General features: G+C 45.3%; 1 protein-coding gene across 1 annotated transcript; it reads left to right on the top strand.

Annotated features, from left to right (window-relative positions):
* The first annotated feature begins 993 nt into the window (after positions 1-993).
* On the top strand, positions 994-15,405 carry LOC124556636 (nuclease SbcCD subunit C-like). The gene is made up of 5 exons (XM_047130606.1): positions 994-1,028; positions 1,505-1,554; positions 1,644-1,693; positions 9,723-9,983; positions 14,640-15,405. The coding sequence occupies exons 2-5, from the start codon at positions 1,518-1,520 to the stop codon at positions 15,024-15,026; spliced, it is 735 nt and encodes a 244-aa protein (XP_046986562.1). The 5' UTR covers positions 994-1,028; positions 1,505-1,517; the 3' UTR covers positions 15,027-15,405.
* Positions 15,406-16,117: the final 712 nt, after the last annotated feature.

The raw sequence follows: 16,117 nt of genomic DNA, 5'->3' as shown, positions 1-16,117 counted from the left end.
TAACATACTTCACATACGACCAGAATCTCTTTGGAATTTCTGCCAGGTTTCGAGACAAAGTTTCGTTGTGGAAACTGTTATAGGCGTCTCGCATAGAACTCCGCTTTAAATTTCGAGCTTCTGTAAAGGATCGCCAATTTTGGGGATTTTGCATCTGTTTAAATTTGGCATGTTTGTTTCGTTGTTTCTGCAACAGTGTTCTAACCCGTTTTGTGTACCAAGGAGGATCAGCTCCGTCGTTTGTCGGTTTATTTGGTATAAATCTCTCAATTGCTGCCGATAATATTTCTTTGAATTTAAGCCAATCTTGTCTATACTTATATTATTAATTTGGAATGAGTGGAGATTGTCTCTCAGGAAGGCGTCAAGTGAATTTTTATCTGCTTTTTTGAATAGGTACGTTTTTCCTTTATTTTTAGAGGTTTTGGGAATTACGATACTCAATCTCGCTACGACAACACTGTGTTCACTAATCCCTATATCAGTTTTGATGCTCGTTAGTAAGTCAGGATTATTTGTTTTGTAAGAGGTTAAGTGTGTTTTCACAATCGTTTACTATTCGCGTGGGGTCATGAACTAACTGCTCGAAATAATTTTCAGAGAATGCGTTTAGCACAATTTCGGATGATATTTTATGCGTACCTCCGGAATTAACCATGTATTTTCGCCAACATATCGAAGACTATTACTGAATTACAACTAGCTCGTTACGTCGTCCCACTTTTAGAATTTCTAATACTTACCAAAGACAGGGCGTATTGCAAATGAAATGTGTCATTGGTCGTGAACGTGAATTACTCCCGTCTGTAGCCTGGAAACTGAAAGTCATCTCCGAGATAGAAAGGACCTCAGCAAGAAACAAGAGTCGGACAATGTCTGTGAAGAAAAAGCGAACCAGCTGCTGCTTGGATTTTCTTCCCGCAGCTCGCGCGGAAGGGCCTGCGGTCCTGTATAAATACTCGCCTCTCGCCGTCTACCATCGCCAGTTCCCGCTTTCCTTTCACACAGGTAGCTGTAGCTGATCCCAGGTCAGTACCACTGCGTTCAAGCACACTGGTTCACATTTCTGTTACGATAAAATCCAAACCTGCGTGACAGTTGCTTTTCTTAATTTACCACTAACTTTCAGTTTTCACCTAATAATGTAATATAATTTCTACTCTAAATCTGTGGCAATGAGTACGGGAAATCTTTAATTTGGACCCGTTAATTACATCCATATCCGTGGACAACCTAGAAGCAATGTTAAACATTTTTAAAGCCATAGACTGCAAAAGTCCGTTACTTGCAGACATGTATACAAATACGACACTAACACTAAATTGTTTTCATACATCAATAACTTGTTCTTGGGTAGTTGTAATACATTTTTGTTCGTTTACATGAAAATCTTTGTGCTGTCAAGTAAACGTCAAGAGAGAGAATATCTACTTAAAAATGCATAAAACGTTTTGTCCAGATGAATGACATTTAAAATTTACAGATATGAACTCTCATGTTTTAGGGTTATTATCATCATGAAGATGCAGTCCGTCTTTGCTTTCGTCCTTGTGGGTAAGTCATTTTGAAAGGACATTAATTATGTTTTGCCTGCTGAAGTGTCATGTAGATGCTCCTTAATCTGCATTTCTCTTTGTGCGCAGGTCTGTGGTGCTCAGCTATAGCAGCCGAGGACGCGGGACACCTGGCCAACGTAAGTTACACGAAAGCAAATGCTTTTGAACTGACCACAAATTCTGCATCAGTCATACGGAGATTAAGGTTTCATTACAGTTAACAGTTCACACCGAGCTTTAGCGTTATCGAAGAAAAGAGTGATAATTGTCACTTAACAGTTTTTGTAGCTCAAACGCGTTTGATCAAATCTAAAGTCTGGTCTTACGTAAAATCGCTAAGCGGGTCCAAGGCTCCTATTCAGTCCCTTGTTGACCAGTCTGGTGTGGCAGTTGAAGATAGCAAGACGAAATCGAAAGTTTTGAATTTCACGTTCAAGAAACCGTTCACACAGGAGAGTGGTACAAACATACCATCATTTTACCATCGGATAGGCTCCCATATGGAAGACATAGTAATAAGCATCCCTGGCGTACAGAAACAACTGAAAGATTGAAAGCAAATAAATCACCAGGTCCAGATGGAATCCCAGTTCCATTTTACAAAGAGTATCCTACGGCATTGGCCCCTTATCTAGCTTGCATTTATTGCGAATCTCTCGCCCAGCACAATGTCCCAAGCGATTGGAAAAAAGTGCAGGTGACTCCAGTGCATAAGAAGGGTAAAAGAATTACAGACCATTATCCTTAACTTCTGTTTTCTGCGGAATCCTTGAACATATTCTCAGTTGGAATATAATGAACTTTCTTGAGACTGAGAAGCTTATATCCACGAATCAGCATGGTTTTAGGAAGCATCGCTCGTGTGAAACTCAGCTTGCCCTTTTCTCACATGATATACTGCGAACTATAGCTGAAGGGCAACAGGCAGATTCCATGTTTCTAGATTTCTGGAAAGCATTTGCCACGGAGTCCCACTGCAGGCTGTTAACGAAGGTACGAGCATATGGAATAAGTTCGCAGATATGTGAGTGGCTCGAAAACTTCTTAAATAATAGAACCTAGTACGTTGTCCTCAACGGCATGTGTTCATCAGAGACATGGGTATCGTCAGGTGTGCCCCAGGGAAGTGTGATAGGACTGCTGTTGTTCTCTATACCCATAAATGATTTGCGGACAGGGTGGGCAGCAATCTGCGGTTGTTTGCTGAGGATGCCGTGGTGTTCGGTAAGGTGTCGAAGTTGAGTGACTGTAGGAAGATACAAGACTACATACACAAAATTTACAGTTGGTGTAATGAATGGCAGCTAGCCCTAAATGTGGAAAAATGTAAGTTGATGCGGATGAGTAGGAAGATCAGACCTGTAATGTTAGGATACAGTGATACTAGTGTCCTGCTTGACATAGTCTAGTCGCTTAAATATCTGAGCATAGCGTTGCAAAGCGAAATGAGATGGAAGGAGCATGTGGGAACTGTGGTATGAAAGGCGAATAGTCGACTTCGGTTTATTTACAGAATTTCAGAAAAAGAGTGATTAACTTGTAAAGGAGATCGCATATAGGACGCTGATGCGACCTAGTCTTGAGTTCTACTCGAGTGTTTGGAATCTGTACCAGGCCGGATTGAAGGAAGACATCGAAGGAATTCAGAGGCAGGCTGTTAGATTTGTTACCGGTAGGTTTGATGGTTCAAGTGACTCTACGAACTATGGGACTTAACATCTGAGGTCATCAGTCCCCTAGACTTAGGACTTATTAAACCTAACTAACCTAAGGACATCACACACATCCGTGCCCGAGGCAGGATTCGAACCTGCGACCGTAGCTGCAGCGCGGTTCCGGACTGAAACGCCTCGAACCGCTCGGTCACATCGGCCGGCGGTAGGTTTGAAGAACACGTAAGTTTCACGGAGATGGTTGTGTGTATGTATGTACGTATTAAACCGGGGACCTAGAAACGACGGAGAGACTTCGTTCCACCGTAGCCCTGAGTATTTCACAGCCCCACAACAGGCCACAGCAGTCCACCCACCCCACCGCCGCCCCACACCGAACCCAGGGTTACTGTGTGGTTCGGCCGCCAGTGGACCCCCCGAGATCGTCTCATACCAGACGAGTGCAATCCCGAATGTTTGCGTGGTGTACGCGTACGAGAAAACCGACACAGTGTAACTGAGGTGGAATAGGGGGAAATTCACCGAGGCACATGGAAAACCGCCTTAAAAACCATCCACAGGCTGGCTGGAACACCGGACCTCGACACTTACCCCCGGGGACCGACACGCCTTCCTGCTCGGGAAGCAGCGCGTTAGACCATGCGGCTAGCCGGACAGGCTTTACGGAGATGCTTCGGGAACTCAAATGGGAATCCCCGGATGGAGGGCGATGTTCTTGTTGAGAAACTGTATTGAGAAAATTTAGAGAACTGGCTTTTGAAGCTGATTGCCGAACGATTCTACTGCCACCGTTGCGCATGAGGAATACAAAGATAAGATAGGAGAAATCAGGGCTCATACGGAGACATATAGACAGTTTTTTTTCCCTCGCTCTGTTTGCGAGTGGAACAGGAAAGGAAATGACTAGTAGTAGTACAAGGTACCATCCGCCACCCACAGTACAGTGGCTTGCGGAGTATCTAGGTAGATGTAGCTGTAGATGTAGATGTAGATGTAGGAAGTACGTAATATGGTCATTAACACGTAGAAACTTCAGAAAGTAGTTCACACATGTCGTCCCATACTAAGACATCTGTGCAACTACAGTGGTGCATTGTCAGACGAGAGCCCATGTTCTGGGTTTCCTGCAGAAACAGTTCTGCTGCGGGACGGATAACAGGGCATCACGCTGTTCGATACTGAAATGTCGCTGAAACTGAAAATGTACTCCACAGTGGAAGTACGTGAGACAGTACGATTCTTGTGGACAAAATGTCTAAACTGCACACAGATTCACCCTGAAATTCCAGCGGTATGTGGACCAAATGCAGTGTCGCATTAAGCCGTAGTGAAAAGGTACCAACGGTCAACAAGGGTGCTCAGACGGCGGTGATAATGTGTAGCTTACATTTTGAAGACCTCTCGTAACTGTACATAGTTAAGGGTACTCCTATTACTTTACAGTGTCTTCGATTCTCGGAATATAGTTGCAGTACATCTACATCTTATCTCCGAAAGACGGTTTACAGCCTCTGATGGAACCACAATGGTTGTCGGGGACCTCTATTACTGCTTGCGGATAGTGCGCGGGAAAAACGACAATCGGTAAGTCTCCGTATGAGCTAGATGTTGAGTGAATTGCCTCTCATGGTCATTTTCCGAAATATTTATGGGAGAATATGATATAATGTCTGAGTCGTCTTGGAAGTAACACTGTCGGAATCATAACAATACATCTCCGTGGCGCATAACACCTCTCTTAGTGGAGTCCTTGTTGCGGTTGGTAAATCGCCTCCGTGCAGAAACACACCGCTCTTCTTTGTATCTTCTGCATCTCATCTTACTCCTACCTGCTACGGGTCCCAGGCTGGCGAGCAATATGCAGAAATTGGTCGACCGATGGGGCGTATTGTACCACTTTCTTATATTACTTTTTGTAGTTCGTCCGGTGAATCTCTGTTTCACGTTCGTCTTCCTTTTAACTAGTTTTATGTGGTCGGTGCAATTTACACCACTGCAGACGCATACTTCTTGACATTTTTCGGGTTTTGCTGCTTCCAATAATAACTTTGCTTGAGTAATTTTCGAGCACAGCTGTAACGGGTAAAGGAAACCATCCAAGATGTTGCGTTTGGCGAAGGATTCTTGAAACAGCCATATACCATTTACGTCTTTCACAATAATACTCATGTCATCTACAAAAAGAATATTTTTAAGCCATCAGTCACGTTTCTGGTGGATCATTGATAAATATCAATGAAGGCAACAGACACAGAACAGAAACACGTGACACCACCCCACAGGAGTTCCTGGCTGTAGTTCAGAATTACGGAACTTCTATCTTCTTTCTTTCTTTTGCTTACGCCATAGTACCGCAGCGATCGCAGGGTCGGCGTGGTTAGAACGGAGTTGGCAAGATTAGTTTTAGGGATGGCCAGATGCCCTTCCTGCCGCCACCCCGTACCCCCACGGATGGAATCAGTGTACCCAAGCTGTCTGCGCCTAGTGTAAAACGTGAAATAGTGCGAACGTGTTTCAAATGTCTGTGACGCGTGTAACTGAGGCGGAACGTGGGGACCAGCCCAGTATTCAACCAGTGGGATGTGGAAAACCACCTAAAACCACATCCAGGCTGGCCGGCACACCGGCCCTCGTCGTTAATCCGCCGGGCGGATTCGATCCAGGGCCGGCGCGCCTACCCGAGTCCAGGAAGCATCACGTTAACGCTCTCGGCTACCCTGGCGGGTAATTACAGAACTTTTATCTGTACTGTGTTATTTATTCCCACACTCTTTGACAATTTTTTCGTATTTTATTAATTCTTGAATTTTTAAATAAATTTTCTAATCAGCATTTTGTAAAATGTGAACTGACTCGTTCCATGAACAAATACAGTTCGTTTTATGACCGTTCATTTTCCTACCTCGATGTAACGCTGACAGTTAAGCCTACATGTTCGCCATGTCACTCTAATTTGAACGATTTATAGCTAGAATTTTGCTCTGTATATTCTCCGCATTTGGAATCATTTAGGCCAATCTTTCTGGGCTGTTGCAATTTATAACACACATTTAGACTCGATGCATACGAACGCCTTGTTATCGAGAGCTCGCAGCGTCATTTCCTAGCTTGTTTTAGCAGTATACGTGAAACAATGGAGCCGCACACAATACGGCAGGAAAGCTGATATCTCGCTACGAGGACGCGGCGAGACAGCTGCCCTGGACAATCGCTGCTGCTTCCCAGCGATTCCGCAGATCGCGACGCCGGCACGGTAGCTCAACGTGTTCGGCCAGAGGGTAATGCGCCCTCTGTAATAAATAAAACTGAGTTAACAGATCAACAACGAACGTAAATGGATGTCTTACGGCGTCGGCCCCGAGCAGATGCAACGAACTACAGTGAACAAAATGAAAACAAAAAAAAAAAAAAATCGCGGCCAAGCAGCAGTCGTAGGAGAATGGGGCGGTGCACACGATGACAGCTGCCGTCATCCTGCCATGGATGTAGTCGGTTTCGAAGTGGAGTTGTTTATTCAAATGGTTCAAATGGCTCTGAGCACTATGGGACTTAACATCTATGGTCATCAGTCCCCTAGAACTTAGAAGTACTTAAACCTAACTAACCTAAGGACATCACACACATCCATGCCCGAGGCAGGATTCGAACCTGCCACCGTAGCGGTCGCGCGGTTCCAGACTGTAGCGCCTAGAATCGCTCGGTCACTGACGCCGGCCATGTACAGTGGTATGTTTGCGTTGGTTGGTTGACTTGGGGGAGGGGACCAACAGCGAGGTCATCGGTGCTGTCGAAGGGAAGGATGGGGAAGGAAGTCGGTTGTGCCCTTTCTACAGGGTGGTCAGAAACAGTCTGAAAAATTGTAAGGGCGTTGCAGGAAGGGTTGTGCTGCGAAATAATTTTTAAGAAAAAAACATTCGATATGTTGCTCCGTTTCCGAGATAATTAGCATTGAAGTGAGCCAATCAGGCCGTTCGTTGCGCGCGCTAACTCGAGCGGCCGCCAGAGACGGTGTTGCCAAACGTGTCCTTCGTTTGGTTTGCTAAAAACCGAATAAGAGAGCGACACGGGACGGTATGGACTGAACCCGAGCCAAAGGCTGGGCAGTCTCGTCCGCTGTCATCTACGCTATGAGAATAACTGACACTAACTGTATCTAGCGGGGCGCTAGAATTTGCGCGAGAAACGGCCCAATTGGCTAACTAGATAATTATCTCGGAAACGGCGCAACGTATCGAATTTTTTTCTCAGCAATTATTTCTCAGCAGAATCTGCACGGCAACACCTTTACAAGATTTTCACACTGTTTCTGACCACCCTGTATAAGTCTATAAGTGGTATAAATATAGGTATGCCTTTCTTTTAACCTATCACCTCCGATGAATATTTCACCGGATCTCAAACTGATCTATCCCGATGTCGGCTTCTATCAGTTTTTCCATTCTTCTGTAAATAATCAGTCAGCACCTCTCAGTAGTAACAGTATAAAATACAACGTGTTTTTGTTTAATATTTCGCACATGGAAAGTACATGCCAAAAGTAGCTCCAATAAACATGGGTCCGCAGATCAGCCGTTGCCGAAGTATCGCATTAATTCGAGTTGGGAACCAACTCTAAACGCCCCTGGATACCGCAGTATTTCCTTTGGTATCTCAAGGTTTGGAATCGACTATATGTTCGTTTAAGCATGCGCAACTACTTCCTCCGTGCACTGTGCCCTATTGGCCTCACAATCAGTCACTATCGTGGAGTCGCTATTGACAGCTGTTTCACCAGTGAAGAGTACGCTGACATGCACTTCATGTATGGGCAAAGACAACAGCAGTGCCCTTGAGGCTGCACGATTGTATGAAGAAGCTTTTCCTCTCCACAGGCATCCCGACAAGCTTACATTTAGCCGGTTACATCAGCGCCTTAGAGAAATCGGGAGTTTCGTACAACATGTACGACAAGGTTGACCTAGATCCATAACAGCCGATGTTGAGAAAAGGATGTTACGCATTTTACACGAACATCAGAGTACTTGAAAAAGGAGGATTTCTACCCCAGAGCGTGTCCCGAGTCATAGCAATGTATGGCGGATTTTACATAGGGAAGTACTGTATCCATATCATCTCCAGCGAGTGCCAGCCCTCAACAAAGCAGACTTGCATCCTAGAGAGAATTTCTGCTAAAGGGGGCAACAACAGTGCACCCTGAATCCCATGTTTGTAAGCAGTGTTCTGTTCACGGGTGGGGCTGGCTTTACCTGTGACGGTATTTTTAACTACCATAACTGTCACATTTGGGTCGATGTCAATCCTAATGCAACACACGTATCACGATACCAGCAGCGTTATTCGTTATACGTCTGGGCAGGACTGCTCGGAGACTGCATAACTGGAGCACAATTCCTACCACAGAGACTAATCGGACAGCAGTATATGCGGTTTCTACGGACTGTATTTCCAGATGTACATGATGATGTCCCACTGGAGCAACGCCTGAACATGTGGTTCATGCATGACGGAGCTCCAGCACATTTTCATTTACGAGTGCGCCAGCTTCTAACTCGGACGTATGGTCAACATTGGATAGGTAGACGGCAGTCTTTACCTTGGCCTCCAAGGTCTCCAGATTTAAATCCCATGGATTTCTGTTTGTGGCGCCTCACGTTTGGAGCTCCCAACTAGCAGTAAGCCCACCCTCTGTGACTGCCCGGATCTTGCAGACTGAGGGGCAACCTCTGGAACAGGACAAGCAGCCATATCCGGCCGAAGATCAGTATCAGCCGGAGACAGCGCCTGAAACCGGTTCGTCAGACAAACTGGAGAGGCCTTCCGTTCAGCCCTCCGGAATGTCTTTCGCCGCTTGCCACACCTCGAGACGACCTCCCACTCTACCACAGGTGATGGGCCAGCCTCAATGTGGGCAGTATCCCCAGCAGCCACAGCCATAGTCCGATCGGGGGATGCGTGGGACGAGCTGGCCGTCCCCGACAAACCCCCGTCCGGACCCCCACAGTGATGCCCACTGGGAACAGCCTCAAGCTGTGTGACCGAAGCCAACACTGCCTGAAGCTGGGAGCGAAGGGATGCCAACTCAGCCTACATCCGAACACAGCAGTCGCAGTCCCTATCCATGCTAAATACTGTTGTGCAAAGAACGTCTGAACTAATCTACAGAGAGCACAAACAAAATTTAAACGGTTATTAAAATACAAGATTGCCTAGTAAATGCAGTGATGTTGCTACTTGCGCACTGCTGACACACTGCTCGGCGGCAGGAGACTACGCGATTTTACACCATTCAGGTACTAAAACGCGATGCTACAACTCTCAAATACTATAATACGCCCGCAATTTATGAATTAAACAATGTAAGTACCCAAAAACACGCACAGAAATTGAGAATTAAACTATGTAACAAATAAGTGAGCTAAGAGTATACGACTTGCTGCTAGCAGCTGCTTATCCATGAATAATGAGAATGTCTTTTTGCTTGTTGCGACGGCAGGTGGAGGCGGATCCGGCGGTGGCTTCTTCCGAGGCGGAGGCGGCGGAGTCGAGCTACGGGCACGGCCACGGCCACGGGCACGGGCACAGCGTGGGGGCGGGCCTGGTGAGCATCGCGCAGGGCGCCGTGGACGCCGCCCACGCCGCAGTAGCCGGGCAGCCGGCCGCGGGCGGCCAGGCCGCCTTCCAGGCCAAGAACGCCCTCGCGCAGAACGCCGCCGCCGCGGCAGCCACGGCGCAGGCCGCGCTCGCCGGCAAGCAGGTGAGCTCTCACAATTTTTCTTATTTACTTCTCATCTTATACACAAACAAGCAGTTGTCTACTACATTCAGTTGATGAAAATAAACTGATACACTTTAGGTTTGCATGTGACAGTACTACTGTAGAACAGCGCTTTTTTTTTTGTAAAACTGCTTGCAGTTTTGCAGAGTTATTGCTGGTTTTGTGGGTTTTCCCTTATTTGTGAGAAGCAATGTATAATTTCATTTCAAGGCCTGTGTTATATGTTTAAAAAAAGACATAGTGCTTTGCCCAAGGTATTTCCTTTATGATCTGCGTGCTGCTGTTATTCGCTTCTTGAATACAGAGTGGCCAAAAGTCATGGGCAAGCTCTGACTGTGTGTTCGATGGCCAGATATTGTCTACACTGTGCATTTGACTCTGTGAAGGCATGGAAGAAATGGATACGTGAGGCACCATTTCAAATCGGCGACGATCTTTATTGCCGTAGACCGTCAATCGCCCGTATGCCTCTGTGATGGCGACGTGACGTTCGTTGGTCATACACTGGTCCTTCTGTGCAGCTGTTTACGCATGTGGTGATAATCTGCAATACAGAAGATCCACCCGAGCAACGCCGATCACAGAAACCCGAATGTTTGTGTAATCTCTGACATGCGTAAATTATTTTAAGTTAGATTAAGTAGTATATAAGCCTAGGGACCGACGACCTGAGCAGTTAAGTCCCATAGGAACTTACCACCAATTTACAACCAATTCAAAGTCAGTGAACTCGCGATGTACTGCCACGTTAACTCCACAGCTGCATATAAAAGACTGCCTACATATACGCCCCATTCAAGTTTCATCCAGGGGACATCTTCAAATGGGACAACCTTACCCATGACCTTTCGTCATTCAGTTCAGTCATGCATCTACTGCTCGTAACACTCTATTATTCTAAAGTAAAAGGGAAAAGTGAAACATTAGTTGTTGCAAAAGTAGCAACATGCAAGTACATACAAGAAATTTGTTTTAAAAACGAAAAAATTACAAACAGAGTAGTTATTTCTTTTATAAAACTTCTTGTTCCTAAAATTGTCAATAAATTTCAAATTTTAAAAGTCAGTGCAAATTATGCTTGATTGATGGGCTGTAGTAGAAACAGAAAGTCAATTTTATGCAACCAAAAACAATGTAGTGGTGGATCGTCGAGTGAATCTTTTCTTGGTGAAATATGCTTTCATTTGTGTGTGTGAGTGTGTATTTTATTCTAACAGACGCACACCAAGTATAGCAGTAGACAGACAGCACTGGGAAGTTCTTTGTGTCCTAGAGTCAAATTCGTTTCTGTTTTTTAAGTTTTATTTGTGATTCAGTATCATGACCAGGAGCACCTAGGAGCTAGTCTCCAAGGTGGATCCACACCAGAAGATAGATTAAAATATATTTTTCAATATTGAAAATGAAAATGGTGGTATGGCATTATTGGTTGGGAGACCCTGTCACAGATTGTTCAGCTGACTGGTTCAAGTCTATTTGCCGCCACTTTGGGAACTTTCACGTCATTGAAGATGAGATGAAATTATTAGGCCAACACAAACACCCAGTCCCTGAGTGAAGAGAATATCTGATTCAACAAGGAACCAAACACGGGACTCCTATGACCTGGAGGCAGCATTGCAAACCATTAGTTATGTTAATGTGTGGTGTCTGTTCTTTCAGACATGTCCATAGGAACAGACACCATGCATTAATATAACTGATTCACCTCGATGGGCAATGACTCAGAAACCTTCAGTGTGGATGCACTATACCGTTTGACCTCCTCTGGGAATCTCGTGGACAGGGACTGTAGATAGGTGGCGCTAGATAGGAATGTGCGACGGCCAGCAGGCGTGTCGAGATAGTACATGCAGTTGCAATAAACACTGTGTCGGGATGGTGCAGTAGTTAATGTAACTGCCTAGTAAGCAGGAGATCTTGGGTTCGAGTCCTGGTTCAGGAAATATTTTCACTCATCACCACTGATTCCGCATAAAGTTCTGATGCAGCTGACATCAATAGTTCCTTCTCTTTCCTTTCCTTTCTCTTCCTTCCACCTTCAGTTTACATAAAAGGTAAATACTAGACCGCTAGCTGTGGATATTACAGTGTATTACAGAATTTAAATTATTAGGAAGCAGTCTGAATATTTTCCATGTTGATTTAAATAAGTCTAATTTTGGTAACTACTGACATCAAGTGGTAACTTAAAACTGCAGCTGGAGAGGCCAGTTAGCTTCATGTAACAGAGGTGTAGGACCATGGCTTCTGCAGAGTTCAGCTCTTAAGGATTTCAAAAATGGTTCAAATGGCTCTGAGCACTATGGGACTCAACATCTTAGGTCATAAGTCCCCTAGAACTTAGAACTACTTAAACCTAACTAACCTAAGGACATCACACACACCAATGCCCGAGGCTGGACTCGAACCTGCGACCGTAGCAGTCCTGCGGTTCCGGACTGCAGCGCCAGAACCGCACGGTCACCGCGGCCGGCTCTTAAGGATTTCCAGAAGATCCAACAATCTGAGCCTAAGGAAGCCGTATCAAACTTGCCACAGTTTTCATATTCTACTGCTTAGAATGAAGGGAATCGCTCTGAGATTCCTTGTTCTGTATTTGTCTTTTATGTTTTGATGTGTCATTAATCTACATTTAATACTGATGTTTTGATAGAGTTAGGCATACTCTTCTGCTGCTGTTATTAGTATACCTTTACTGCAGAGGTAGAAGTGACAGTTGCGTAAATTTCTCGCTAGAGTGCGCTGGAATATAATAAAATGAGAGTCAATATCTAGCAACAGAGTCACAAACAATTAGCTGAAATAAGGGCATGAAACATGTGTTCTTAATTTCAGTAGCTAACATGTTCATTACCTGCTAACATCGTTTGTTTTATAAAGCATGTCATTTATAAGTTTGTTTCTGTATATTGAGGTTCAATTTCAGGATTTTCGCAACATATGTGTCACATTCAACTGCTGCAAACATGTATTTCGTGACACAACTGAAGGGGATAAAAAAACTGGCAAGATCCTATGGCAGTTGAGATTTTAGCACAGATTCATAGCCTTCCCTTGTTCAGAAAACATCAACTGTGACCGATGGTTACATATACTACTGACCATTAAAATTGCTACACCAAGACGAACTGCAGATGATAAACGGGTATTCATTGGACAAATATATTATACTAGAACTGACGTGTGATTACATTTTCACACTATTTGGGTACATACATACTGAGAATTCAATACCCAGATCAACCACCTCTGGCTGTAATAATGGCCTTGATACGCCTGCACATTGAGTCAAACAGAGCTTTGATGGCGTGTACAGGTACAGCTGCCTCTGCAGCTTCAACACGATACCACAGTTCATCAAGAGTAGTGACTGGCGTATTGTGACGAGCCAGTTGCTCGGCCACCATTGACCAGACGTTTTCAATTGTTGAGAGATCTGGAGAATGTGCTGGCCAGGGCAGCAGTCGAACATTTCCTGTATCCAGAAAGGCACGTACAGGACCTGCAACATGCGGTCGTGCATTATCCTGCTGAAATGTAGGGTTTCGCAGGGATCGAATGAAGGGTAGAGCAACGGGTCATAACACATCTGAAATGTAATGTCCACTGTTCAAAGTGCCGTCAATGCGAACAAGAGGTGACCGAGACGTGTAACCAATGGCACCCCATACCATCATGCCAGGAGATACGCCAGTATGGCGATGATGAATACACGCTTCCAATGTGCGTTCACCGCAATGTCGCCAAAACGGATGCGACCATCATGATGCTGTAAACAGAACCTCGATTCATCCAATAAAATGACGTTTTGCCATTCGTGCACCCAGGTTCTTCATTGAGTACACCATCATTGGCGCTCCTGTCTGTGATGCAGCATAGACGGTAACCGCAGCCATGGTCGCTGAGCTGATAGTGCATGCTGCTGCAAACGTCGTCGAACTATTCGTGGAGGTAGTTGTTGTCTTGCAAACGTCCCCATCTGTCGACTCAGGGATGGAGACATGGCTGCACGATCCGTTACAGCCATGCGGATAAGATGCCTGTCAGTTCGACTGTGAGTGAAGCGAGGCTGTTGGGATCCAGCCTTCCGTATTACTCTCCTGAACCCACCAATTCCGTGTTCTGCTAACAGTCATTGGATCTCGACCAACGTGAGCAGCAATGTCACGACACGATAAACTGCTATCGCGATAGGCTACAATCTGACCTTTATCAAAGTCGGAAACTTGATGGTACGCATTTCTCCTCCTTACACGAGGCATCAGAACAACGTTTCACCAGGCAACGCCGGTCAACTGCTGTTTGTGTATGAGAAATCGGTTGGAAACTTTTCTCATGTTAGCACGTGAATGCTCTGAAAAACTAATCATTTGCATATCACAGCATCTTCTTGCTGTCGGTTAAATTTCGCATCTGTAGCGCGTCATCTTCGTGGTGCTGCAATTTTAATGGCCAGTAGTGTAAATCAAGTTATACTTTTCATGTACTGTTGGAAATGATTCACATGTTTGAGTATGCCACCATTTACTGCAATACATCAAGAGAAACCCCTATCGATGTTCGTGATTACTGTGCTGATAAGTGACAAACCCAACCAGAAGGAGATAAGCAGTGTAGAGGAATTATTTTCAGCTGATCGTGGCTAACCTGGAGCAGGCACAGCGGGACGCTCTGGTGCAGGTGGAGTCTGAGCTGCTGCAGCTGGCGCAGGCACAGCGAGCTGCCACGACAGCGGCCGAGTCCGTGGAGGCGACGCAGAACCAGGTGCGCGCAGTAACAGCGGCGGTGAACGCTGCGCAGGTGGCGGCCGACCAGGCGGCGCGCGCAGCGCAGGAGGCGCAGGCCGAACTGGCGTCGCAGAGCGGCATGGTGGCAGCGGCGCGCACTCGCTTCGGTCAGGCGCAGGCCCAGCTGGAGGACGCGCGCGCAGACCTGGCCGCCACGCAGCACGCCGCGCAGCAGGCCGCTGCAGCTGCTCAGGCTGCGCAGGCCAATGCACACAAGCACGGCCACCACTGACCTCGCCGTTTCTTTGCTGAGTTTGATACTCCAGTTCCATTCTCAGCAGCGTAACAAGTAACATCTGTCCTCTCCTCTCCTCCATCGGTATGGATAATATGGGGCTTTCACATAATTTGTCTGATTACTAGTAATTAGTACTATTATATTACAAGATTGTAACAATGTTCCCTCAGACTCTTTTCTTGTTTGTCAACAAATATCTACCAACTATACTGAAGAAGAATAACACACTCAATGAGAGTCAAAGATCATAAGAGAGGTATTGCAAGGAGATTTTCCTGTACTTGTTACTTCAATATTATAATAAACAGGAACTAGCTGCTGTGAAATTTCAGAGAGCTATTTCTATAAGTGTATTAAGGCTGCAATATCAAAAGAATGGATGCTTTTGTAGTAATGCATTTTGTACTTTTGCAAATAAATAAAAGATGAAATATTACTGTTTTATTCAATATGAGTCCTACTAATATCCACATGTCTGGTTATTTATTTATCTTATGGCAATACAAAAAATGGTTCAAATGGCTCTGAGCACTATGGGTCTCAACATCTTAGGTCGTAAGTCCCCTAAACTTAGAACTACTTAAACCTAACTAACCTAAGGACATCACACACACCCATGCCCAAGGCAGGATTCGAACCTGTGACCGTAGCAGTCCCGCAGTTCCGGACTGCAGCGCCAGAACCACACGGCCACTGCGGCCAGCTATGGCAATGCAGACACGTAAGAAAGAAACAGACAAATCACTAATACAACATGCATTAATAATTGCAATCAAACATTACTAATATAATTAAGTTTAAGGATCACAAACAAACATCAAGTCTATTAACATAATCTGTCGACTCTGGAGTTGTGAACAGGAAGTCGTCGGGGCTCCAATTATAGGCTCTTCTGGAACACTCTTCGACAATGTGGCTCATGGTCTGTCTTTCTCTGCAGTCACACTGAGGAGATAGTATTTTACACCAATTATACTGGGAGTAAGCACATCTGCCATGACGAGTTCTAATCCTATTTAGAGTGGACCACATTTTGCGTGGTAGGTCAAAACCAGGTGGTTTTTGTGTGTTGCAAGGCATGTTAT

The sequence above is a fragment of the Schistocerca americana genome, chromosome X, assembly GCF_021461395.2.
Source record: "Schistocerca americana isolate TAMUIC-IGC-003095 chromosome X, iqSchAmer2.1, whole genome shotgun sequence".
Classification (NCBI taxonomy): Eukaryota; Metazoa; Arthropoda; class Insecta; order Orthoptera; family Acrididae; genus Schistocerca; species Schistocerca americana.
The sequence above is the reverse complement of the archived record's forward strand: the minus strand, read 5'-3'. Positions and strand labels throughout refer to the sequence as shown.

Excerpts from the sequence above, each read along its gene's own strand:
- LOC124556636 (XM_047130606.1), top strand. The coding sequence starts at position 1,518 with ATGAAGATGCAGTCCGTCTTTGCTTTCGTCCTTGTGG. Across the intron at positions 1,555-1,643 it reads CTTTGCTTTCGTCCTTGTGG|GTCTGTGGTGCTCAGCTATA; the intron begins GTAAGTCATTTT and ends CTTTGTGCGCAG. Across the intron at positions 9,984-14,639 it reads CCGCGCTCGCCGGCAAGCAG|CTGATCGTGGCTAACCTGGA; the intron begins GTGAGCTCTCAC and ends AATTATTTTCAG.